The sequence below is a fragment of the Lissotriton vulgaris genome, chromosome 1_1 (assembly GCF_964263255.1).
Source record: "Lissotriton vulgaris chromosome 1_1, aLisVul1.2, whole genome shotgun sequence".
Taxonomy (NCBI): Eukaryota; Metazoa; Chordata; class Amphibia; order Caudata; family Salamandridae; genus Lissotriton; species Lissotriton vulgaris.
This window is the reverse complement of record NC_141685.1, coordinates 1,669,288,051-1,669,314,827: the sequence shown is the minus strand read 5'-3', so window position 1 is coordinate 1,669,314,827 and position 26,777 is coordinate 1,669,288,051. Positions and strand designations below refer to the sequence as shown.

Here is a 26,777-nt window from a genome sequence, read left to right as displayed (position 1 = left end):
GTGGAAGGACAAATGTACTTGGGCCATGCTCCAGGAGATGATTGAACTCAAGAAGAGGAAGTGAAGCTGGTGCGCACTGGTCCAAGAAAAGCAAGGGCAGACTTCAAGCCCACTGTATGGTAGCAGAATGTCTTGCAAGCAACAGCACGTGCTATCTTGGGTGCGACCTAAAAACATTGTTTTGCAGCAAAGAGTTGGGGATTGGTTGGAAAACTCTTGTCTGGCTATGTGAAGGTACTTATCTGCTGATGAGCAATAAAGGAGGCAGTGGGGATCCTTGTCGGGCATTATATAATATGGATTGTTATTGGCTGTTTTGGCCTACTATTTTTCCTTCGGTATCTGGGTAATGTAGTTGAGGATTTATGATGAAGTGGTATAAGTTTTCTATTATGGCTGCTGACCAAAATAAAGCAATGGTCTTGACATAGAATTAGGTTTGACTGGCAATTGTATCTAAAAGTCTGTGTCATTTTTGGCCTCAGCATTCAGTGTAACATATATTAGAGACCATTTTAGCCTAGCAAATGTGTTTATCCGTATTCCAAAAAAGGCACTTTATACAATCTGGCGTTTTCTTGCTGTGGTTGAACCAAGAATCATTGCTCACTCGCTTAGCTAGATAACATTTTGTTTTCTGTGATTTTGTTTATTTTTATTAGGCCGTTTGTCAAGTCCCTTTCTATGGTTTTTAGAAATTGTTTGAATGTTTTCCTGTAATGTTTTTATTATTTTATTTTGCCTTGCACTGCAGTAGTCGCTGCGTGTTTTGTCATGTAGAAAACATTTAAGAATGTTAAATAATAAAATTAAATTGTTCAGGTAGCAGTTAATATTTCTGAATAATAAGCACAATTGATAAAGAAACCGGATTGAGCCTGCAATGCAAGCTGTTTAATCATTCTATTTTTATATATGCAAATGTTTTGAGATGCTCTCGCCAACGCTTTAGACTTGCCTGCAGGTTGTTTCATGTTTGCTCGAGCATCAAACGGGTTGGTACCAAGAGATTTTGCGACCCCCTCCTTCGTCTGCATTGCTAGACTTTACAGTTTGAGTTTCAAGCCTGCAGATCACTAAGAAGGTTATAGTTGTCTTATTGTCAAGCTTGCTGCCAGACGTTCTCCATCCCTTTCAAAAACGTGATGTTACGAACTTTCACACCCAGGAGTGCAGTTTCATTTGATATTTTTAGGACCAACAGGTTTTCTCTTTACTTGTCCTGCTGCAGATTCGGGATCCTTCTGAGAGGTTAGTACAGTGGCGTTTTTTCATGATTTGCTTTTTTCTTTTTTTTTTATACAGTTACTGAATTCTTAAGGTGGTTAGGGCTAGTTATTTCAGCAGATTGATGCTACTTAGTTGCTGGTGGGGTACTTAGATGCACGTTTAGATCTGGCCAACTATGGTACCCAGTGCTTAGATACAAATATTTTTTTTTATGTGCCCAGTTTCTTGGTATTATTTATCTACCTTGAACTTGATTTTTTTTTTCATATGTGCAAGTTTAGAGATTGCAAAGATACCGTCAGCTGGTCAATTATTTTTTCAATAAAGGGTGTAAGTGTAGGATTGGAATAAGCGCGTTCACAAGGGTAATCGTTTAGGTACTTTTCATTTGTGCAGGTTTGAGGGTAGTGTGTAATTCTGTCATGCAGTGCTGCCTCAAAGTTAAGAGGTTGCTTGCTTTCTGTGCAATTAATGGGTAATTCAGTGACCGTTTTTCTGTACTGTAATTCTTTTTCTCAATGGAGTGGACACAAGCTAAACTTCTATCACACCAGTTATCTGATCTACCACAACTCTAAGTTGACTATTATATCATAATGTTTGCCAATTGATTTCGTGGATTGCCAAATTGAAGTCAAGTGGACACACAACTCGAATGGGATTTATTTAAGCCTCATGAGAGAGGTTTTTAATTTTTTCCACGTTATTTATTACCATATTTTGTACAATCTGTTTTTGCAGCACTATGAAATGGTGTACACCCAAAAAGGTGAGCGAGAAACAGAACATCAGGAGTGAAAACAATGGGGACAGCTACTGATCGAACAGCCAGGCCTTGAGTATCCTGTAGGTCAGCAGGTCTTGGGTCTGTCGTAGGCTCAGTTAGAGGTTGTTCCATGTCTTGGCGGCAAGGTGGGAGAAGGATCTCCCCCCGGTGGTTGTTCTTCTGATGCGCGGGACGGTGGCAAGTGGGAGGTCGGCGGAGTGTAGCTGGCGGTTGGGGATGTAGAAGGAGAGCTGTCTGTTGAGGTAGGCTGGGCCAGTCTTGTGGAGTGCCTTGTGTGCGTGGGTGAGGAGCTTGAAGGATATTCTCTTGTTAACGGGGAGCCAGTGCAGGTTTCTCAGGTGGGGGGGGGGGGGGGGGGGTGATGTGGCCATAGCGTGGTACGTCGAGGATCAGTCGTGCCGAGGCGTTTTGGATGCGTTGTAGTAGTTTGAGCTTGGTCGGGGCTCCCGCGTAGAGGGCGTTTCCGTAGTCTAGTCTGCTGCTGACGAGGGCCTGGGTGACTGTCTTTCTTGTATCTGTTGGAATCCATCTGTAGATCTTGCGGAGTATGCAGAGGGTGTTGAAGCAGGAGGAAGAGACGGCGTTGACTTGCTTGGTCATTGAGAACGTTGAGTCGAGGATGATTCCCAGGTTGCGTGCGTGGTCGGTGGGTGTCGGGGCTGCCCCCAGTGCCGTCAGCCACCAGGAGTCGTCCCATGCTGAAGGGTTGGAGCCAAGGATGAGGACTTCCGTCTTGTCCGAGTTCAGCTTCAGACGGCTGGTCTTCATCCAGTCGGCGACAGCCTTCATTCCTTCGTGGAGGTTGGCTTTGGCTGTGATGGGGTCCTTGGTGAGGGAGAGTATCAGCTGAGTGTTGTCGGCGTAGGAGATTATGTTGAGGTCGTGCTGTCGGGCTACGTGTGCGAGCGGGGCCAAGTAAATGTTTAACAGTGTCGGGTTGAGGAAGGATCCCTGGGGTACGCTGCAGATGATCTCGGAGGCTTTGGAACAGAATGAGGGGAGGAGGACGCTCTGGGTTCTGCCGGAGAGGAAGGAGGTGGTCCAATCCAGAGCCTTGTCTCTGATTCCTGCGGCGGGGAGGCGTGCACGTAGTGTGCAGTGGCAGACGGTGTCGAAGGTGGCAGAGAGGTCTAGGTGGATGAGTGCTGCGGTCTCGCCGTTGTGCAGCAGGGTCCTGATGTTGTCAGTGGCGGCGATGAGGGCAGTCTCGGTGCTGTGGTTGCTGCGTAACCCTGACTGGGAAGGGTCCAGGATTCTGTTTTTTTCGAGGTATCGGGTTAGCTGTCTGTTGACGGTTTTATTTATGACCTTGGCCGGGAAGGGGAGTAGAGAGATGGGCCGGAAGTTCTTGAGGTCTCTTGGGTCTGCCTTAGGTTTTTTGAGTAGGGCGTTGATCTCGGCGTGTTTCTAGGTCTCTGGGAAGGTCACGGTCTCATGGGAGAGATTGATGACGTTGCGCAGGTGGGGTGCGATGGTGCTGCTTGCTCTGTTGAAGAAGTGGTGCGGGAATGGGTCCTACGGAGAGCCGGAGTGGATTGAGCCCATGGTCTTGATGGTGTCCTCAATGCTCACGCTGGCCCAGGCTAGCAGGGGGTCGTGGTCGATGGTGTATAAAGGGTCTGTTGTGTTGCTGTCTGTTAGGGCTGTCTGGGTGTTGAAGCTGTCGTGGATATCTGCTATCTTGCGGTTGAAGAAGGTGGCGAGGGAGTTGCACAGGGCTTGCGACGGCAGGATGTCGTTTGTGTTGGAGCTGGGGTTGAAGAGTTGCTTCACGATGTTGAAGAGCTCCTTGCTATTGTGTGCATTGTTGTCGAGGCGGTCTTTGAAGGAGGTCCTCTTGGCCGCTCTGAGGTGGTGGTGGTTGCGGATGGCGTCCTTGTGTGCTGCCTGGCTGTCACTGTGTCATTTCTTCTCTAGTTTCCGGCAGGCTTGCTTGGAGGCTAAGAGTTCTGGGGTGAACCAGCAGGCCCTCTTACTGGTGTCTCTGTGGGGGGGGGGGTTTCTTCAGTGGGCGAGCGTGTTGGCGCAGTCCTCAATCCAGCGTCTGAGGCTGTGGGCAGCATTGTCCATGTTGGAGGGTTCGGTGGGAGGTCTGAGAGCGAGGTTTGCGTGTAGTTGGTCTTAGGTGATTTTGCTCCAGCTGCGGCGGGGGATCTGTTGGGTGCGGTGGTGTGTGGTGTGTTTCTGGAAGGCGAAGTGGATGCAGCGGTGGTCGGTTCAGAGGAGTTTGGTTGTGTGGCTGATGGAGACGTATGGGCCTGAGGAGAAGACTGGGTCGAGCATGTGGCCGGCGGAGTGGGTGGGCGTTGTGACGAGTTGCTTCAGTCCGAGGTTGGCGAAGTTATCGATCAGGGTTGTGGAGTTGTTGTCGTTGTTGTTCTCAAGGTGAAAGTTCAGGTCTCCGAGGAGGATGTAGTCGATGGAGGTCAGGGCGTGCGTGCTGATCAAGTTGGTGAAGAAGTCGCTAAAATAGGGCCGGGTCCGGGGCGGGGAGAGGGGGAGAGGGGGGTCGGTAGACGAGGGTGCCTCTGAGGGTGGAATTAGGGTCTGTGATAATCTGGAAATGCATATGTTCGGGCGTATCGTCAGTGCTAGTCGAGACCCTGATGCTGTTCTTGTGGACAATGGCGATTCCTCCTCCGACTCCATTGGTGCGGTCTCTGCGGGTGATCTTGTAGGCGTCTGGGATGATGTCGGGTGCGGACGAGTCGTTTAACCAGGTCTCTGTCTTGAAGGCGACGTCCGGGGATGTTGTGTCGAGCATGTCCCAGAGCTCGACAGCATGCTTGTGTGCAGAGCGGGTGTTCAGTAATATGCATAGGAGGTGGTTGGGATCTTTCTTGGCGGTGGTTCGTCGGCTCTGAGGCTGGTGTAGCTGCAGTTCCGGCAGGTGAAGGGGCCATGTGTGCGTTTCGGGGCGGCGTTGAAGCAGGTGTGGCTCCATCCTGAGTTGAGAGCTTGCAGAGTGCTGGCGTCGTAGTGGTGGCGGTCGTCGTGGCAGGTGGCGGGGGGCAGGGGTTCTTGCGACGGGCGCAGACTGGCTCGCCTTAGGCGTGCCTTCTGCACGCCAGCGACGCGGTTGGCATATATGGGGAGGTGGGAGAGATGAGCAGCCAAGAGGTGGGGGCAGCGAACGCGCAGTGGGCAGTCAGGGGGGCGGGGACGCAGTGGCGAGGGTGGTGAGGGACAACAGAGGTATCAGGAGGAAAAAGGGGCACAAAAATCGAGGGTAAAACGAGTGGCACAGAAGGCAAATGGGCACAAAAAACGAGTGGAACAGAAGGCAAAGGGGCACAGAACCGAGGGAAAAATGAGTGGCACAGAGGGCAGAAAGGCACAAAAAATGAGGGAAAAACGAGTGGCGCAGAGGGCAGAAGGGCACAAAAAACGAGTGGAACAGGGCACAAGGGCACAAAAAAAGAGGGAAAAACGAGTGGCACAGAAGGCAGAAAGGCACAAAAAACAAGTGGAACAGAAGGCAAAGGGGCACAGAAACGAGGGAAAATCGAGTGGCAAAGAGGGCAGAAAGGCACAAAAAACGAGTCGGACAGAAGGGCACAGAAAAACGAGTGGAACAGAGGGCAGAAGGGCATAAAAATGAGGGAAAAACAAGTGGAACAGAGGGCAGAAAGGCACAAAAAAATGAGTGGAAAACAAGTGGAACAGAGGGCAAAATGGGCAGAGAGACATGGGGGCAGCGAGAGGAACAGAAGGGAAAACCGGGCAGAGACACTGGGGCAGCGAGGGGTATTGAAGGAAAGACTGGGCAGCGAGAGCACAGGGACACCGAGGGGAACAGAGGGAAGACAAAGGGGAACAGACCACGTACAGGCAGTGGGGGAAGACAGACCACAGCAGTCACAGACACAACAATGAAAATACAAGCAAAGCAATACAATAAAAGCAATAAAGTGGAGGAAGAACAAACCTACCTACGGCCTACCTCTGGCCACCAGTGATGAGGCGCAGGTGGTAGCCTGCGGGTGGTGGATGGCCTCGAACGTCCTCAGCAGCGGCAGTTGGGGCAGGGAGGCACAGGCGGTGCTGTGCGGAGGGGGAGCGACCTACCTGGTGAGGTCAAGGGTCGCTTGACTTGTCAATGCTTGTTTTTTGGTCTATGTGTATTTACGGTTGCAGTACATGGTCCTCCACGAAGCAAGTTATTGATCTGCATAATTTAACAAACCTCTTTCTTTGCAGAAATGACTCCTGTTGTCAGTAAACAGCATGAGAAAGTTACTCCAGCCCGTCAAGATATATTTCAAGGTGGGTGAAAAATAACATTTAAAAATAGAGCTTCTAATAAACTAATTTGCTGAGACTAGCATATTTGTATGCATCCTCATAAAAAATATTTTTAAAAATATTTTTAAGGTACAAAACTCAGTGAAAACTTAGAATTGGAAATGCTTTCTAGTGATACTTGCAAAACTGGGTGTAGTGATCTGACCAGAGTTTGAGTGGGGCTACGCATAGGCCACTTCCTGAAGTTGCTGCATCGAAGTTTTGAACACAAGGACTTGTAAACTGTGTATGGTACTGTGCCATGCATGGGAGTTCAAGGCGAATGACTGTAGTGTAGCCAGGTGTCCTACCAATCCACCCCACATAATTCTATGCATACTTGTGTACCAGCCATGGGAAGTCAAAGTGTTTGATTGGATCATGCATGGCTACTAAAACCGCATTTGCTTGGATATAAATTGAGTGAAGAGCTTTTGTTGCTGCTTTCTGTAGATACAGCACTACATCATAATCTAGGAAGGGCCTCCTAGAGTATATTTTGGAACTAAAGCTTTGGTGTGCATGTGGCAAAAGTAAAGACAATTGGCGATTCTTGCCACACTGCATTCATTCCCTCACAGCTCCTTGATTTTTAGATGGGGCAGTAAAAGAGAGAATAGGGTCAGGTCATTTTTAGGTCTCGCCTGTCGATGCGCATGCGCATCGAGCAAGGCGAGAGTATTGGCACTTATCCGCTCTTTATCCACACTGCAAGGAATCGTGGCGATTCCTTGCAGTGCACGATAAATTTAAGCTCAATGCGCATGCGCATTGAGCTTAAATGCGCGTGCACATGCCCCCAGCCGCCTACTCTCTCTCTCAGCCTTCCCACAACTCCGCCCCCTCACTACTTGATTGCACGGCTGCTAGGCCGTGCCTCCCCTACTCTCCTCCCCCCTCCTCCTCTCCTCCCATGCCTGCCTGCCTGCCTCAACTCTCCGCCTCCCGATCTTTTCCTAGCTCCTGATCTTCTCCTGCCGGGGTTCCGATTTCCCTTGCACCCCCGATCGTCCCCTGATTTCCTCTTGTTTTAGAAAGTCACTCTACTCTTTCTGTCCCCTTAATATCCATTTCCTGCCTCTGACCACCCTACCCTTTGATGTCTAAGACCCTGTGACTCGCAGCGAGTGTGGATTTACAGCTCAGCCCCTCCCCCCTCCTCCTCTCCTCCCATGCCTGCCTGCCTGCCTCAACTCTCCGCCTCCCGATCTTTTCCTAGCTCTGTTGAGGTAGGCACAATTAGGCCGTTATTAAAAGCATAACTAAAAGGATCCCAATCACGTCAATTGTTTTTTATCAAGAAAACAACCTAGATACTTCAAATGTCATTCGCCACAAATACAAGAAGCTTTCCATTAAACACCTGCAATCATCCTTTCACAGGGGTTAGTTATAGGGATAAACCGTTCGTTCTAAAAAACCGCACAATTCCTGCCCATCTTCGCTCTCTTTGGCGGGTACAGCAACGCAACATCACACAAGGTGCTACAAGAAGGCAGCGCATAGGAAACCAAATCAACAGTGAGCAAGAAAAATACAAATACACACGAGTAGAGATAGTCATCCACGCTAAAAAGGGGAGGAGGTCTCATTTTTATGTTCATACACCAGCAGGGGGTGGTAGGATGCAAATCATGCACACTGCACGCACAATCCAATGTTTCACCCGTGGCGAATGAAATATGTTTTAAGAGAGTCGACAGCGTAAAGACATAGCAGTTTCAGATAAACACAGACACAGTACTGAACGAGGCGCCGAGGGCACATGAGCGCCTGCAAGGCATTGGTAAATACAATGCTTCTGGATGCTGCCAACATCTCCCCAGGGAATCCCCGATTCTGTTAGGACTAGCAGTGCACATATAGCGCTTTACCGAGACCCCAGTGTTAAGTGTGAGTGCAAAAACTCCCTGGCACAAATCACACTTTACAGCAGGTACCAGGTGGTCAGCGATTTGCTACCTATTAGGTGTCAAGGCTAATAATGGGGAATATGCCCATTAGTGGTACCGGCACTGTTTTAATTTACTTTTTTCTAAAGTTTTACTCTCACTGTTTGATCACCTGATCAAAGTTGGTGGGAGCAGAGCACCGGAAACACGAGCGAGCAACATTTCAGCTTGGTTTCTAGTCAGGAGTAGTGCAAAAAAAACTGGGAACTACTAACTAGCATAACCCGTAGAGTCTAAATGACCGCTGTGAACTCTCTCCCTTGTGGAAATAGCTTGCTGCTGCTAAATGTCTCTGTAGGAAGTTATTTTGATTTCTTGCATCAAATGGTGCCAGTACAGATGCCAGTCTCATGTCTGTCCGTTCCATGGTTTGCCATGCACCACCAGGCTAGAGAGCCCATCCCACACCGTTTTGCACTTTTATTGAAATGTGGCACCACTTAATGGTGCGCAGTAATGATGCTGCCTTAGCCTCACTTTAGTCTATATGTATGCACTGGCCCTCAGCAGTGAACAGAATATTCGTCGGGTGGTAAGAGGGAAAGAAGGCCTCTCTCTCCAAGTTGACCTGAACCTTCACAGTCACAGACGCCTCCTCAGAGGCGGAACTTCTGTGTAGTGGCACTAGAAGAAGTGCTTATTTTTCTCTGTGAAATTAATGGCATGGTAAGTGTGTGAGCACTTTTGAGAAATTGCATTTTACAACTGAGTTTTAAAATGACGTTCGGAAGCCCCCCCACCTTTCACTTCTGAAAGATATTGAGTCATTTGACACACAAAAATACTGACTGGAGCACAGAAGTGTGTTTTCACAACAAAGAACAGACGTTAATTGTTACAGCACTGTAGTTTTGCAGCAAAATTGAGTTTGCGATGCACTCGCTATTTTGGAGAGTTGCACTACAAAAGCAGAAAAGCTATGTTAGTGCAGAAACTGTAGCTGTAAAATTAGCGTGTTGTTCACCCCACTCACCCACACTGTACTAGAAACAATTCCTCATTAAAACATGAACTCCAACAAGCAATGTGGCGGCAGAAGGCAAGGCAAGGTGTGGACTACAAGATTACTGGCATGGCAGGCACAAATGATGCGTAAGTCTTTGAGTCTTTGCACATACATACCTAGAAGATCACCTCACACTCACTCACCCTCACCCTCTCTCACCCTCTACCCTCACTCACCCTCACTCACCCTCACCCTCACTCACCCTCACTCACCCTCACCCTCACCCTCACTCACCCTCACCCTCATTCACCCTCACCCTCACTCACCCTCACTCTCACCCTCACTCTCACTCACCCTCAACCCCTCACCCTCACTCACCCTCAACCCCTCACTCACCCTCAACCCCTCACTCACCCTCACTCACCCTCACTCACCCTCACCCACCCTCACCCTCACTCACCCTCAACCCCTCACCCTCACACAGTGCAATAGGTCTCGGAGCATTTGAGTTAGAGCTTTTAGAAATGTTTATGGCTTTTTTTTTTAATTCTTTAGCATTGGCTACAGGAAACAAAAATGCTAAAGATTTACAAAAAAACCCATAAACAATTCTAAAAGCACTAACTCTAATGCTGCGAGACCTATTGCATTTCCAATGCTTGTTATATTTTACACAAACCGCTCATCAGATGTCAGTAATGCTCCATTGTTTGAATACTGTATAGCTTTGTCAGTGCTGGTCTTACTCTGGTCTGAGTCCATAATATCTGCATGATCTGTAGGCCTAAGCATTTCTAAATTTTCTTTCCAGAGCAATTGGCTGCCATTCCAGAGTTTAAAAATTTAGGCCCATTGTTCAAGTCGTCTGAGTCTGTACAGCTAACGGAGTCTGAGACTGAATATTTTGTCCGCTGCATCAAGCATATATTTACAGACCACATCGTTTTCCAGGTAAGACAGACAGACCATCCTCTGCTATGTGGCATGCTTTACATCTGCTAAAAAATGTATTCATGCTTTTATGGCATACTTTTCTGTAGATACAAATGCTTTCCATACTCTTGCCATCTAATGTTGGGCGCGGATGTTTACAAGTTTTTACCTTTAAGATGTTTGAGTCACAAGATGCCTCATCACTCTTCCCTTAGCCCACAATACACCAGGGCAAATGCTCCACCTCAAATTGCTTTTTTTCTGCTATCGGGTTCAGATGCTTTGGGTTAGAGAATGAAATAACACATCCCGGTACCCAGAGCTCCCCCACCCGTGATATTCCAATAAGGTCCCACTTATCAAAGCCAGGCTGTGTTTCCAGGGTCCCTAAACTTGCCGTATCCCACAAGGGAGTGGCCTGGGTCAATTTATCTCTCCAGCCCCGGGCTCAGTGAGTCCTATGCCGTATGTTTAGCGTTACTGCCAAGGGGTCTTTAGAGGTTGTATGTCTAGTGCTGCTGTAAAGTTCCTTAGGGCGCTCCCTGTACACATCATCAATCTTTCCATCTGAGCGGCCGGTTCAGTCACCGGAAGATGCATTCAATGGTTCACCACTGTCATTTGTGCTGCCATATTAAACTTTCGGATATCTGGTAGTCCAATACCTCCATCATACCAACCTTTCTTTAAGTTCTGAAGGGCAACGCGCGGGGGCTCCGTTCCCGAGGAGAGTGTGGATCACACTCTCAATATCTTTGAAGTAGGAATTTGGGATCAGATAGGGGGCATTTTGAAATGCATATAGAAATGGGGCAATGCCATCATCTTAAATAAGGCTGCTCGGCCAAGCACCAAGAGTGGCAGTGTGGGCTAATGCTGAACATCGTTATTACGGTGAGTGAGTGGGTGGTGGTAGTCCTTTGTTAACAGAGAATCTGTGGGAGTCAGTTGTAGCAAAAAATCCCAAGTATTTAAAGTTGTCCCGTACTACTCCAGCCTCACAATCGCAGTGTAGTTGGTGTTTTTCCTCCGTGAAGGGCATATAACATGTATTTTTTCCAATTCATAGTGTAACCCGAATAGAATGTATGTATCTTTTATGGCTATTTTTTTGCAAAATAAAACAAATGATGATGATGACGCTTGCAGATCAAGAAGCACACAGACTGCCAAGGACATCAGACCTGAGTACCGAGGTGTGTCACCAGTAAGTAGCAGGTGAGAGAAGGCTTTAATTTATCAAATTCTATCTAAAGGCAGGGTTACCAATAGTTATTTCTGGACATACAGGGATTCAAGTCTTTCGAAAGAAGTGGTTACTGTGGCAACGGTAAAGTAGAGGTGGCTCCAACAGGGACATCTCTACTTCTAAATAGTGACTTGCCCACTGTTCCCCGATCACGGGTCAAGAAAAGGCTGAAGTTCTTCCTTTCATACTAGGAGAAAACAAGTTTGGACAAATAATGGGTGCTCTGTGGTGTAGCAGGAGTACTGCCTATAGTTCCAGATGTCCAAATATACCACAGCGTCACAAAGTAATGAGTCACAACCATCTACGATGGTTACCAGAAGAAGTACAAGTGCTCCTAACCAAAGTTACTACCAAGCTGGTGCCCCCTCAATAATAGGGGTGAAAGAGTCTACTTCCTGATCCTTAATAAGGATTGTACTCTGCAGCCTGTTCTATATCTTGGGCCCCTGAACCACTATATCCTGCTGGAGCTTTTCAACATGACTTCGCTTCAGGATGCCATTCTGTTGCGCTGCACAGGGGATCACATTGCGACCCTCAAACCCAAGCATGCACACAACTCCTCACGGCTACCTGTGCTTTGAGGCAAGTAGACCACACTACCAATGTAACGCTCTACCGTTCAGGGTCACAACAGCAGTATTTACCAAATGTTTAGCAGTCAGAAAACTTGTCCTACATATTATCTTGAGTTCCTGGCAGTCAGGCCAGTAACCTGACCTTTTTACAGGCTCATTTGGGGCACAACAGTCCTGATAAAGATGGACAACATGACTGCAGCATACTACAAGCATAAGTGAGAGGGGAACTCGCTTACCCCATCTGTTGGCTTGAGTCCCAAAAATTTTGAACTGGGTTCTTCACATCCACATTCAGTGCCTTGTGGAGAATCTGCCTGGGATGGACAGACACGTTAAGGATCTGCTAATACCAACTCATCAACAAGTCCAGTAATGGGAGGTGAATGCCCAGGTACTTAAAGGTACTTTTGCCAATCAGCCATTCCACAATAGATCTGTTCCTCACTGCGCAAAATTCAAAAACTTCGCCTCCAGATGCCCACCCCTCAGTCCAAAGGCAATGCACTATGGAAGAACTGGTCTGGAATATTTGACTATACTTTTCCTTTACTGCCTCTCATCCCATACGTTCTGAAGAACATGAGGCAAGTATCCATTACCAACATTGTGGTGGCTGGCAAGCAAAACAGCCCTGATATACGGTGCTGTTTGAAATGTTGATTCATCCTCATAAATAGCTTCTGCTCAGACCAGATCTACTAACTTAAAATCAGGGCCGGCTCAAGCACCCAGACCATAGGCAGCTGAATCTGGCGATCTGGCAGCTTAGGTCTTAGAGTTTGGTCACCACAAACTTCTAGAGGAGTCCTGTGTGTGGCACATAAACATACTATGCATGCTTGCTATGCACTGAAATGGAAACTGTCCACTTCCATTTGGGTAAACAGATAGATCCTCTTAAAACCTTACATGACGTGGTCTACAGGGTTAACATACACTTCAGTTTGACTCTCAAATACCTGTTGTCAAGCCCTTCTTGAAGGCCTTAAAAAGTGATTCCTCCACGAACATCTCCAGGACCCACCTTGAATTTAAATGTTGTCCTAACAAGACTGATGGACAGTTAATTTCAACCACAACACTCTTGTGAGCTGCCTTGGAAGTGACCTCTCTTGTTGCTATCACTTCTCTCAGGAAAGTCAGTTAGATGCACGTACTAACTGTGGGGGTGCATTTTATTCAAGTGCACAGACATACAGTAGTTTTGATGAGAAACCTGACATTTCTTCCAAACGTTCTCTTTTTCATATGAACCAGATGATTGAGCTGCTCAGGTCCTTCCACACCTATATATTTTGGCTGTAAGGACTTTGCAAACACTTGATGTCAAAAAGCTCTGATCTATATGAAAGACAAAACATCAGACAGGCATTCCCATCACTAAAAGTTGGCTTGCTAGTGGATTGTTATGTGTATTCAAATGTGCTATGCAAAAAATAAACTAGCATTGCTTGTAGTTCCTAGACCACATTCCACTCGGAAGAAGGCAGCTAATATTGCCTTCTTGGGGAACATTTCCATGGCAGAAACATGTAAAGTTGCTGCCTGGTCATTAACACACATGTTTAGCAAACACTACTGTGTGGATGTTCTACCCCGCCTAGAGGCTTTAGTTGGCCAGTCTTGAACACATTGTTACAGACATCTGCATCATCCTCTGTCTGGCCACCGCTTAGGCAAAGCACTGCTTTACAGCGTATGCAAAGCAGGTGTATCTACAACAACACATGCTACAAATAAAACATTTTACTTACCCCATAACCATCTGTTTGTGGTTTGTAGTGCTGTAGATTCACATGCACCCCTCCTCCTCCCCGTAGACGAGTGATGATGAAACATTTATTCCACTTACATTCCCTTCACAGTGCACAGCTCATATTTTCTGTCCTATTTCATTCCACACCACTCCCCTTATTCTCCCTCTGGATAATAAAAACGATCCAAGATGGAGTCTTTGTCCTGGTACACTGTGGGATGAGGGAGGAGGGAGGAGGAACAAAGTATCTTGTGAATCAAAACTTCTTCATAGAAAAACAACCTGCAAAGGTCCGAACCCAGCACCAAATGGCAGGAGTATGCATAGCTTGTGTACCTACAGCACTACAAGTTACTAACAGATCGTTAGTGACATTTTCTATATGCTTAAACCTATTGTTTGAAACAGTAGTGAGTGTGCACACTTTGCTGCATAACAGGTGTCAAAAATTAACATACTTGCCTACCACATTGTTATTTGTAACTCTATCATTCTCCTCCAACTAATTCTCTGGCGACCATAATCTTCCCTAATTACCTCTGCTGAAATAGGGAACATCGAACATCTGTGTTATGCTGTGTGTAAAAGACGTGTTGGAAGATGAAGGGTTGCTACTGGTGCCAAGAGAAGAATAATGCATTTTAAAGTACTTAACTAACACAAATGATGAAATAGTGAACCAAATAAATGCCTTTCTTCGGTTGTATGGTGTTGAAGTTGCTCGCTCTGGCCCAGATTCACAAAGTGGTGAAAGTTCAAAATGTTCTCCAAAATAATAGAAAACCCACAGGAGTAGATTTCTGACTTTTATGGAATTTATAAATAATCATAGAAACACCCCAACTTTGCAGAACTTAGTTGTGGATTTCCAACAAGGTGTATAATTATTATGAATGAATGATGCATTTACCTTTTTAACCTCTTACACTCCCTCGCACTTCTCTCTCGCTGACCTCTCCCTCTAACCACCCCACCACCCCTCACTCCCATGGAATGTATTTTGTCCTATGGAGGCACCTTTCCAGCAGCTTAAAGTGCACCAGCATGTTCCCTGTTTTGTGGTTGTAAGAAATTGGATTACTGTTTTTGGGGAGTGACACCCTAGTGAAGCAGGAACCACAATGCTAGTCAGGGTGAAGTCACAAGCTAATCCTAATTTAAACTGTGCTCCACCTTCTGGTAGCTTGCACAGAGCAGTCAGACTTAACTTGGAGGCAAGGTGCATAAACAGAGCGGGCCGGACCATGGATGTGTCTTTACAATTCATTCCGTTACGATGCAAGTCGTTACAAAGACGTCCTTAAGCAAAGCATTGTTGGATTGATGTATGACTTTTTAAGTCCACCACTTTCTCTACGGTTGCACAGACTAGAGTTGGAATAGTAAATTATACTATACCAACTCCAGCACTTTCCTTAAGATAAGTCGTTTTAATGACTTGCATGGTAATGGAATGCGTTGTAAAGATGCATGCATTGTTTGGACTGCGTTATAAGCAGGCATGATTAACGCCTGCTTTGTTACTTCATTCAACCATTTGTGGAACACTTCAAACAGTAATAAGGTAACAACACGCAAACAATCCCACACCAGATTAGAAAAATAAAATACGTTTTAATAAATAAAACAAGACCAAAATCACAAAATCTTAACAGATATGTAATTTTAAAGAATTTGGGGGAAATAGCACCACAAAGTGCCAATTTTTGATATCTGGTTGCGTTAAACCGTGACAGTCACAAGTTCAGGCCGACCGCAAAGTAGCGCAGGACGGCTACAGAGGCCCACCTAGGTCTGTTGAACAAGAATACCTTCAGTCCTGGTTGCGGAGCGTTGTGAGGACTCCCTTCAAATGTGTTGAGCAGCCGAGGCAATGCCCGGTCCGGTTCCGATATGCGTTGTGTAGCGTCTGTTTGGGAAGCTGCGAGGTCCTGATCCTTTATCGAGAAGGTCATCTATAAGGGAGCACTGGCTGATTCAAAAGAAGTTGCTAGGCTTGAGATGCGAAGTCCTGCGTTATTGACAAAAAGCTTGCAATACAAAGGCCTTTGTCGAAGATGCGCAGCGCAGCCGTGGTTCCGATGAGGAGGCGAGCTGTGATGCAAAGTCCTGCAGTCCGGAAAATCTGCCCAACAGAGGAAATGCGTCAGTTCTGTTGGTTCCACAAATGGGCTGGCAGACACCTTCAGGCCCTTTCCCAAGGGCCCATCACTGGGATGGCACTACTTGGCAGGGTAAGACTCGCAGTTGCAGAGTCCCGGTGCTAATTAGAAAAGACTAGCCCTTGAAGTCGCTCTGGTGGTCCTGAGTATGAGTTTCAAGTCCAGTTCTTTTCACCCAGGCAAAAGGGCAGCAGGGCAGCACAGCCGGCAGCAGTGCAGCAGAATGGCAGTCCTTCCAGGAGAACAGCGGTTCTTCCTGGCATTCTTCCACAATTTCAGAAGTGTACTGACGAGTTGGTGTCTGAGGTCCAATATGTATATCTGGTGCCTTCTTTGAAGTGGGAGTAACAGAGGATTCTCTTCGAAGTACTCTGGTTTCCTGCATCCCGTGCCCTGGCTCCAGACAAACTACAGGGAGGGTATGGAGTCCTTTGTGTTAAGGCAGGTCACCGCCTATGCAGGTGTAAGTAGTGCTCTGTGCAGCTCTGCGCTCCCATTCTCCCAGTGATGACACATCCATGCACACCTAAGCTCTCTATTGTATGTGGTTGTATAGGAGGAATACACAGACCAACTGCTAACTACACCCAGACATGTGACCCAGCTGTAAGTGCATGCCTTAAGATGGCTTACCTGCTCACTTGCAATATCTAGCAATAGAACTAGACTTCACGGGGCATAGCAGCTCATGCAGATATGACCTCACATAAAATATAATGCACCTGCTTTAGGGCTCAAAGTCCTGCTGTAGGAGTGACTTACAAATATTAGATGCAGCGAATTTAGTTTGGCACACAGGGGTATGTCCTGTTGTATTTTCACTCATGGTTTGCACTATGGCACGCAGCCTGCTCTGGCAGTCTGTGTGGAATTTGTATGTGGTTCCCTTATAGTGGCATAAGATATGCTGCAACCCTTATGGGCCCTCTTCAGTACCCCTGCCCTTGTACCTGGAGTACTGTTTACTAGGGACTTAAAGGGGTTCTGAAGTTTTTAGCCAATTATAGCAGAATTAGACTTTACCTTTTATTAGGTAAAGGGGCACTGGCACTAAGGTCTGGTTAGCAGGCATCAGTACACTGTCCGAGTCGAAAATCAGCATCAAGTCGCTAAAAAAGGGGCAATAAGTCTGTGTGTGTGTGGGGGGGGGGGTGTTAACTGGAACACAAGCCCAGTTCTCTACACAGAGGTTCAGTTCCCTCTGAGGCTGACGGGTCTTCCTGAGAAGAGGGGACTTGAGCTTGTGTCTGATTAGAAGTTGGCTTCCCAGACTGTTTATTTTTTCTCTTGGAGGATTTGGCGATTGTTTCAGGCTCAAGCTCCTCTTTTTCTCCCTGGGTTCTGCACTGTGGTCTTGTTTTCACACACACACACACACATTTAGTATACCCAGCATGGCTGCATGGGTTTTCATTACAACATCAACCCAGGCTGAGGAATCCTTATTTCCCAATAGACAGGCTAAAGGAATTGCAGAGGATAACACCAACTTCATTTGGTCAGTAACCCCTCCCCACCTTACGAACACCATTGCCATGGGATGGACCTTATTCTGGTTGTCTGCATTGATGACTGTGAAGGTCTCACCAGTCCGATACTGTTCTGCTGATATCTATTTCTCAGTCATCATATTGGCACTTGCATCTGTATCCCTCAGTTCTTCAACTCGAACCCCATAAATATGTGGCTGTTGTATGTATTTCTCCAGGTTACTGGGCCAGACAGCCAGGGCAGCTACTTCCACCCCACCCTATGAGACTAGAGTTGCTTAAGTATGCACTCTGACCTTGTCTGTGCACACCAAGGATCCCATCTGTATACTTACCACTGCATTAAGGACTGCAGGTGCACTGGGGGAGCCTTTTTGGTATTGATAGGGTCTCCAATTCGGTGTCCATTGGCTTTGCAATTAAAGCACCAAGTCTTCTTGGGATTCCAGTTATTACCCTGGTACCCACCACTGGAGCTCAACCTGCTGAACAGGTTTTGGGGGGCTTTAAAAGGCTTTGTTTTTGCCTTTAGACTGTTCACCATATTTCCCTGTGAAGGTGGGTGGGTGAGGGGGATTGCTTAGCAACCCTTTTCCTTTGATCACTACCACTAGGAGTTGTCTTGGTTACCCCAGTCTCTACCCAGTGGTCTGCCTTCTTTCCCTATTCTTGAGGAGAGGCTGGACCTAGGTCCATAAGGTCTGATTCAATTTTTTAGAAACAGTTACTTAACAGATGCTCTTTCATAATAAGATAAAGCCCTTTATAGGTTTGCACCCTGTTACCTTTTAACCAGCCCCCTAGTGTTTTGACTTTGAAGCCAACAAAACCTACCCAGATCTGAATCACAGTTTAGCGAGTTTCCCTGAACCCACAGTGGTGAATCCAAAGCCCTCAATCAAGGTATCTTTCATGCGGTCATAGGACTCAGCATCTGTCTTATCCACTGTCAGGAGTTTATCCATAGGGATTTTCCTGAAAACAGTTCCCAGAGAAGAGAGCCCCAGTAGTTCTGGCTGAGTCTCCTTATCTTACAAGCCCTCTCAAAAACTGTAAACCACTTGGTAATATCCTCACCCTCTACATATTTGGCGACTATCCTTTTGAGGATTTTAGGGTCCAAAGCTTCTTCTTTCTCCCTAGTTAAAATGTTGCTGGCACCAGAGATGGGTGCTAGGCCCATCTCCTCTCTCTTTTTCTATGGCTAAGATTTTAGCTTCCAGAGCCATTCTCCTAGCTAGTTTCTGAAGTTTAGGATCCTTCTCGTCCGCGTCATCTGGGGTACTACTAGCGGTACTCCCAGTAGTGGTGCTGCCAGTATAGGAGTAGCGGAGGGCATGGCATCTGCATCCTCTGTATCTTTTGAATTTTCTTCCGTTGCCATGCTGGAGTCTGGAGATAACCCTTAGTAGGCTTGGTCCCCATGGCAATATTCCTTGTGTTACAGCGGTCCCTTAAGTTGTGTCAGCTTAAGTTTCTTGGAGGGAACCAGGTTCAGCGCCTGGCTAGTACCATCTGTCTCAGACATGCTTTAAAACAGTTGGGACCTTATTTTAAAAAGAGCTACAGAAAAAGATTTTAGGTGTTTTTCGTATGCCTAACTATTAGTATGCTTTTAAAATTCTAAATAGTTTGGACTGCGAGACTTAACACAAGATCGTAAATTATTTTAAACAACTCAGAAGAAATTAGAATTTGAAAGGAAACGTTTAAAGCTAAAGACAAGTTTGTATTCCTTAGTGGAATCACCTATTAACCGAGTGGCACAGCAAATGTGAAGTCTTCTAGCCTACCCCTGCACCACCAGTGTAGCTCTTTATATAATATTCCAAAAAGAAATAGATTGTGTAGAGTGTCCAGGTATCCCTTATGAGTGGCAAAACACACAAGATGATGGACGGAATGTTGCACAATGGCAAAACATTCACCCCCAGTCACAGATCTGGGTTTAATCCATCGTTATTTTAATTCCGGTCCAGGGAAGACATGGCTTGGCATTTCGGGATGGACTGTTCTCATGAGGCACAGGGCCAAGACTGATTTGCATATGGCCATGTCTGAGCTGCGGTGGCTTGGTGAGCAAAATAACGATGGATTAAACCCAGATCTGTGGCTGGGGGTGAATGTTTTGCCATTGTGCAAAATTCCGTACATCATCTTGTGTGTTTTACTGTTCACCCTATGGTGGAAGGATATGCCCAGACGTGGGTCCCGTGCTCACTACGCCACTGAAGTCGATCTATCCTGGCTGAAGACGGCTGATAGCCAGAAACGGGTCCTAGGATGCTTGATTCCGGTCCAGGGAAGACATGGCTTGGCAGTTCGGTATGGACTGTTCCCATGAGGCACAGGGCTAAGACTGATTTGCATATGGCCATGTCTGAACTGGGGTGGCTTGGTGAGCAAAATAACGATGGATTAAACCCAGATCTGTGACTGGGGGTGAATGTTTTGCCATTGTGCAACATTCCGTCCATCATCTTGTGTGTTTTGCTGTTCATCCCTTATGAGTGGACAGGGGCTTCCTTTAACAATCCAGAGGTGCTCTTTTGTGGTAGAGCAGGCTTAGACTTATCAAGGAGCAGTGTTAGACATTTGTTGCATACACAGACAGGCACACAGGCACACTCACACACACACACATTCACACACTCGCACTGATACTTTCCACACTAATGTAGAAAAGTAACACTTCTTTATGTAATTTTTGACATCAAGAACCTCGTTATTGGGTAAGTATTTTTTAATTGTCTCCAGGGGAGGGGAATTAATATCTCCCGACGCCCGAGACGTCTAGATTTTTTACAAGGACAAGAGGTTGTAATTTCTATTTTGTCCGAAGGACAAGTAGATAGTCCTAAAGTAATTCGATACACAGCTGTTGAACTCTGTTGTTCACATCCAGTTAATAAGTAGCTCGGAGCAGTTTATTGGCACTGAAAGGACGAATGCAAAAGCTAGGGCCTGCACTTTCACTTTCCCCAGAGCAGAAGAACATGATGGAGCAAAGCTTAAAGTTGCAGCTACCTCCGACCCCAGCATGTACATCCACAGCACTATCAGGCTCTCGTGTGGCTTGTGGGCCCCCACCAGGTCCTTTCATTTACTTTGCGCATGAGACAAACATCGAGCTTCTGCAGCTCCAGAACACCTGCAGCACTTGGCCCCCGCTCTGACTAGAACTTGTGATCCCTGCCTTTTATTCTGAGCTTCACCCTTGGGCTTCTTACGGCCCCAAGATTCCTCCTCATCCTCACCTCCAGGAACTACTGTAAAACACCTCGTTTTCCCTTCTCATGCAGCTCGTGCACCTCCCCCCCCACCCCCTTTTGCCTTTCCTATACACCTTATGTTTTACCTTGTGCCTATACCTGCTAACCCCCCTCCGCCGACATCTGACAGCCCTGACCCCCTTCTCTTGGCCTCTCTTATCTTACATAACCCAGGGAGTACATTACATCTCCTTACTTTCCCCATGGGGCTTTCATGCAGGCCTCAGGCCCACACCTATTTCTGTACGTGCACCTTCTCCAGGGGGGCACCGTAAACACGCAGTTGTAGCAGGTACTGCAGCTGTGGGGTATTTGATAGGCGTCTTTCATCTGCAGGTTCACAGACAAAGGCTAATTAATGTGAAAGGGTGGGTGAGTGAGTTAAAGGGTGGATGGATAGATGCATGGATTCATGATTGATGTAAGAATGCGTGAGTGAAAGGATAAAATGATTAATGCAAGGGTAAATTAATGGATGGGGTGAACGAGGATGGATGAGTGAAAGGATGGATGGCTGAATGAAATGGTGGATTGATGGCTGAGAGAAAGAGTGGATGGATGGATGAGTGGGTGGGTGGGCGGGTGGATGGAGGATAGGTGAGTGGATGGATGGATAAGTGGGTGGCTTGGTGGAAAGGTTGCTGGGTGGATACGTGGATGGATGAATAGATTGATGGGTGGATAGTGGAGTGAAAAGGCTGACGAGTGAAAGGGTAGATGGATGAGCAAAAGGACAGATTGATGGTGGGATGGCTGAAAGGGAGGCTGGATACATGAGTGGAAAGAAGGATGGATGGGGTGAAAGGATGAATGGATGGAAGATGAGTCCAAATGTGGATGGATATCTGATTGAAAAGGAGAAGGATGTGGTTAAAGCATGGATGTATGAGTGAAAGGATGGATGGAGGGAGGGATGAATAAAAGGAAGGAGGAATGGATGAGTTTGATTAATAGATTTGGAGATGGAAGGATAGGGTTGGAGAAGGGTGTCACAAACCCCCCATTGTAGCAGCTACAGTGGGGGTGCAGCCCTTTGATGGGCCTCTTCTGTCTACAACTCCGCAGACAAAGGCTGATAAGTAATGTGAAAGAGCAGGTGAGTGAGTGAAAGGATGGATGGATGTGTGGGTGAAAGAGTGGTTGGATGAGTGAGTGTAAGTGTGTCTGGCTAGATGGATGGAAGAATGAATGAATGAGTGAAGGATGGGTGCAAGGATGGATGAGTGACAGGGATGGTGGATGGACGACGAATGTGATTAAGAAAAGAGTGGATGGATGGGTTTTAGGGTGGATGGATTAGTGAGAGAAAAGATGGAGTAGTGGAAGGATGGATGGATGGATGGGTGGGAGGAAGGATGGATAAATGGATGGATGATTAAAAGCGAGGGTGGATGGAAGGAGTGAAAGGGTGGGTGGATGGGTGAGGAAAAGGATGGGTGGGTGGCTGCAATAGATGGGATGTATAGGTTTGGAGATGGTTGGGTAGGTTCAGATATGGGTGGGCGGACGGTTGGATGGAAAAACAGAATGATGAGAGGCAGTTGGATGAAAGAATGAATTGATGACAATGTAAAGGTGAAATGGTAGATATCAGTGGGCCAATGAAAAGATGAATGGGTAGATGCTTGGATGGGAAAGACGAGAGCTTTTCTAGAGAGGGTTGCAATGACTTTCTTCACTTGCTTGGTAGCATAAGTGCTTTGGTTCAAATTGGGGTGTATTTTAATTTTCTGCTTACGCACTTGGCCTGCACTATGCTCCTTACTCTACCTCAGCTTATCAGGTGAGCGTGGTGCTGTTTGCCAGCACGTTCTTTCTAGACAGCCAGCTGTTTTTGTTCTCAAAAAGCCCACATTGCCAAAGTAGTTCCTGGTACTGACCAATACTACTTTTTGTGCCGATATGCTCCTTGTAAAAGAGCAGAATGCTGTTACACACAGTGAAGCCAGCCAATAGATGGAGATAGCATTTTAATTAAAACAAAAGTTCTTGGTTAAAGCTCAATTGTTAAAGAAAGTCACAAAAGTGCACAATGATGTATGTCCTTGCATTAATGCAGATTTACGTCTTTCATGAACTCACGTGAATTTCCTTAAGTAGGCCAGGAAATCGTACTCCTAGAAAAGATTTGTGAATTGCACTTTCACATGAGCAAATATGAATGTGTAGTTCTGCCACTGCTAAAATCTGTTGAGTGGTTACAAGTTCACTTTTCTTCTAACCACATTTTTCCCAGCCCTCAAAGAAATGTTACTACTGTCAGGAGTACATATCCAACCTTTCTCAGTATTGGAAAGGATTAAAGAAGAGCTGGTGAAAGCCTTCAAAACATGCAAGTTAGTAGGTTTGCATAGACTTGAAAGAGCATTCTAACCCTGTAAATATTGCTTACTGCTACCTCCAACCCCAGCATGTAGATCTGCAGAAAGAATGCAAAATAAGGGATTTGCTAGTATTCAAAACCGTCTATACTATGAGCCAGACATAACCAGGGCTATTGTCAGAGCTCTTTTATAATGAGATTGCTGCCATTATTTGACTGTGCACTATATGGCACCAAAGGGACAAGTGGATTTTGTTACAGGACACGCAGATTTATGAAGCTACCTGTCCCATGGACAACTAGATATTTTATTAAATTCCACACCCCTGGAGACTGTCTCTAATGCTGTAATGTTACCCCATGAGAAAAAAACACATATACTGCATAAGGGTAATTAGGAGCACCTTACAGGACCAATCTTCTAGAGTTAAGGTAAGTCTGGGGCAAGGTTCAAGGCAGCACCAACAGGTCACTAAGGTAGGCTCTGGGGCGACCAGGTGCTGAGGTGCTTTTTGGCGTTGGGTGCCCCATTGATTTCAACGGGAGGTAGTCCTAGATAAAAAAAGGCTTCAAGCTTTGATTGGGCGGCCAGTCAGAGTGAACCGTCGGGGTGGAGGCACTCAGTCCTGGAGATACTCCAGCACGTAGGGATACTGGTGGTCCACTTCGCTCACACTGTCTGTCTCAGGTACAGTGGTGCCTTTAGGCGTTGGGTCCTTGCTGCAGGAAACACTTCCGGTTGAAAGGGCCTGCACAGAGAGGCTGCAGGCAGCAACTGGAAGTCCATTCTGGGCAAACCCAAGGTGGAGTTCACCGAAGGCCCACTTCGACTTATGTACGGGTGCAGTCTTGCTTTCCTGTGTTGTATTTTCATGGTCCAGAGTCCTTGCGGTTCTTCTTGGGTGCCTGCAGGAAAGTAGCTCCGCTACTCCACGGGAGATACTAGTTACTTCCTGAAGTGCTGGCATTCCTCCTAGGCTTTTGGAGACAGAGCAGCTGCAGGATGAGTCGTCTTCGGCACAATTGTTCGGGGACTGCAGGCAGGCAAGGTTTGGCGCCAAGTCAATTGCTGCGCCTCAGTTCTTGCTCTTCACTGTTCATCAGTGTCCTTCTTAGGTTATCAGAATCCACTTTCCTATGCCAGGGGCTCCCCTAAATACTAGATTTAGGGGTGTGAAGGGAGTGAAGGTTGGTAGCCACTAGGCTACTTACCATTGAGGTCACTACACCCTATTATGTGACCATTTCCTGTGGGAAGTGGGCATAAGCCTGTCCCAGAGTTCCTAATTCTGCGCATCAGGCAACCCACCTTAGCGGTCTAATTGGCCTTGTAGTGCACCAGAATCTATGACGTTATTCCGTAGCCTTTTTCCCCGCAGGGAATCACAACTCGGTCGTTACAACGACCGCGATGTAATACCGCATACCATTACTTTGCAACTCGGAATAATGACTTGCGGAGGGGGGAGCGCTGGATGTTGGAATAGTATAATTTACTATTCCAACTCCAATCTGTGCGGACACTAGGGAATGTGTTGGATTTTAAATCCAACAAACATCCCCCCCCCCTCCCCCTCCCCCCCCCCCCCCCCCCCCCCCCCCACCCCCCTTCCTGCGGCAAGTCATTGTTCCGACTTGGGGAGTAATGATATGCGGAATCACAACACAGTCGTTGTAACAACCCCGTTGTGATTCCCTGCGTTGAAAAAGTTTCTGGGTAAACGTTGTGTACCAGTGCACCATATCTCCCTGCATATCTAATTTTCCCACCTCTCCTGGTGCCAAATGGCCCCAGGGCAAGGGAGTTGGCATTTTCCCTGTCTGGGGAAGCTGTGGTCACATATCAAAGGCCCCATATTATTAAATGCAGTCTAAGATTTGCAGTGCAAACTTAAATGGGGATTAGCTATGATAAAGCTCTATTTTCCACTTGTCTCTCATTCTCTGTCTTGTGCAGCCTGCACATAACCCAAAATATATATGCCATATTTAGGAAGCTGGCTCTGTATATACTATACCAAAATGAGGCATAGTGTGCACAGAGCCCAGTGGAACCCCAAACATAGGCAGAGGTAAAAGTAGATCGCACCTTACTCTCCATTAATGGTAATGTGGGCCAGCAGTAAGGCTTTATCAGAGGGTAGCGTTAAGCATTTGTTGTACACACTCAATCAGCAAATGATGTCACAGATTCAAAGACTGAACCCAGATCAATTTGATTTGTATAAACAATATTATTTATTTATATTTATTTTCTAGAACCAAGCAAGCCTGGTACATGTAAGTGTAAATAGTACTTTTCAAGGCAATTTGAACAATACAAGCAAGCTGAATGAAAATGACTTCATTACAGGTTTGTAAACACACACTGCACAGAGGCTGCAGGCGGAGTCAGGGGTTTCTTGGGGGGTCAACCCACAGTGGGCTCGCACTCTGGAGCGCTGGTGGACCTCACTGGGACCAGTGGGCCACCCCGGTTCGGCCGTAGTCAGAGCTGCTGTTCACATGAGATCCAGTCTTTGTTGAAGGCAATCAGTTCTCCCAGGGCTTCAGGAGGTCGCTGGCTGCAATATAAGGTGACTTTTCGTGCAAGATCTTTGGAAACTGCAGATGGGCCGATAGGTCTGGGGCCAAGTTAATTGTTCTCTGCAGTCTCCTCTGCTGGGCGTCTTTTTTCGTCCATCTTCGTAGGTTGCAGGGATCTGTCTCCTTGGTTCAGTCCTGCCTCCTAAATACTGTATTTAGGGGGCGTTTTAGTGGTCTCCTAGTCAGTAACCAATGGGCTACTGACCTTAGGGTGACTACATCCTTGGTGTGTTCACCCCGGTGAGAGAGTGGGCACAAATTCTTAATCCTGATTGCGGAGTTCCTGCCATCTGCAAAGTGGAAGGCACTGAAGAGTGGGCTTCACCTCGCCTCCCCCACCTGAGGGGTGGGGTTAGCAGAGGTGGGCACGCCTTCGGGCTGGCTAATTCTTCCTGCCTGTCTTCCCGCCGAAAAGGAGGGGAGACAGGAAGGGTGCCTGCTCCTGATAGCAGAAGAGGCTGGGGTCGCATTACAAAGGCGGCAAGGCCTTTGAAGCTCCCCTGCTACAGATGGCTCTTCCTGACCTGGGGAAGGTGTGACTACCTCTGCCCAGGAAAGGCTTTATTTCTCGGCTCAGGGAGTGAAGACTCCCACCCCAGGGGTCCAGAAACATGCCTTTTGGTGGCATGCTGGTGTGCAGCAGTCAGGGAATCAACCAGAGGCGGGTTGTTTTTCAGGGAGCATCTCAAAGGTGCCCTCTGAGTGCATTTTTTATTAAATCCCGCAATGTGGATTTAATGTGCTGAGACGTTTGATACCAAACTTCCCAGTTTTCAGTAAAGCCATTATGGTGCTGTAGAGTTCATAATGGCAAACTCCCAGCACCATATACTCCTAAAGGCATTACTGCACTTACATTGTGTAAGAAGTGGTCTAGACACTCTAGGGGTACAGGGCTCATGCACCTGTACCGTCCTCACTGGTGTAGTGCCCCCAGTTAGAGGGGTGGCGAACCCATGCCAGGGCAGTTGGTAGTAGGCATGGCACAAATGGAATTGTGCCATGTCAAGTCTTTGGAAATGCACCGTCTTTTCACTTTTTAAAGCAAAAGTTTAGAGTGATATTTGGTGCTGCACCCGCACATGCCGTCTGATTACTTGCGCACATAGATCTAACACTGCCGCGCACATAGACCGAACACTGCCGCACACAAGGAAAAATCTTAGAAGGAGCATTTCTCCCTGGTGTATGTTGTTGGGGGTTTTGTACCTAATGGTGCCTCA

General features: G+C 46.9%; 1 protein-coding gene across 2 annotated transcripts in view; it reads left to right on the top strand.

Annotated features, from left to right (window-relative positions):
• COPG2 (coat protein complex I subunit gamma 2) overlaps positions 1-26,777 on the top strand; it is a 384,275-nt gene that overhangs the window by 244,740 nt on the left and 112,758 nt on the right. For both annotated transcript variants that reach the window (XM_086918917.1, XM_086918916.1), the window contains 2 exons: positions 6,218-6,283; positions 10,011-10,150. In XM_086918917.1, the coding sequence (XP_086775043.1) occupies positions 6,218-6,283; positions 10,011-10,150 (206 nt within the window). The remainder of the gene's footprint in view (positions 1-6,217; positions 6,284-10,010; positions 10,151-26,777) is intronic.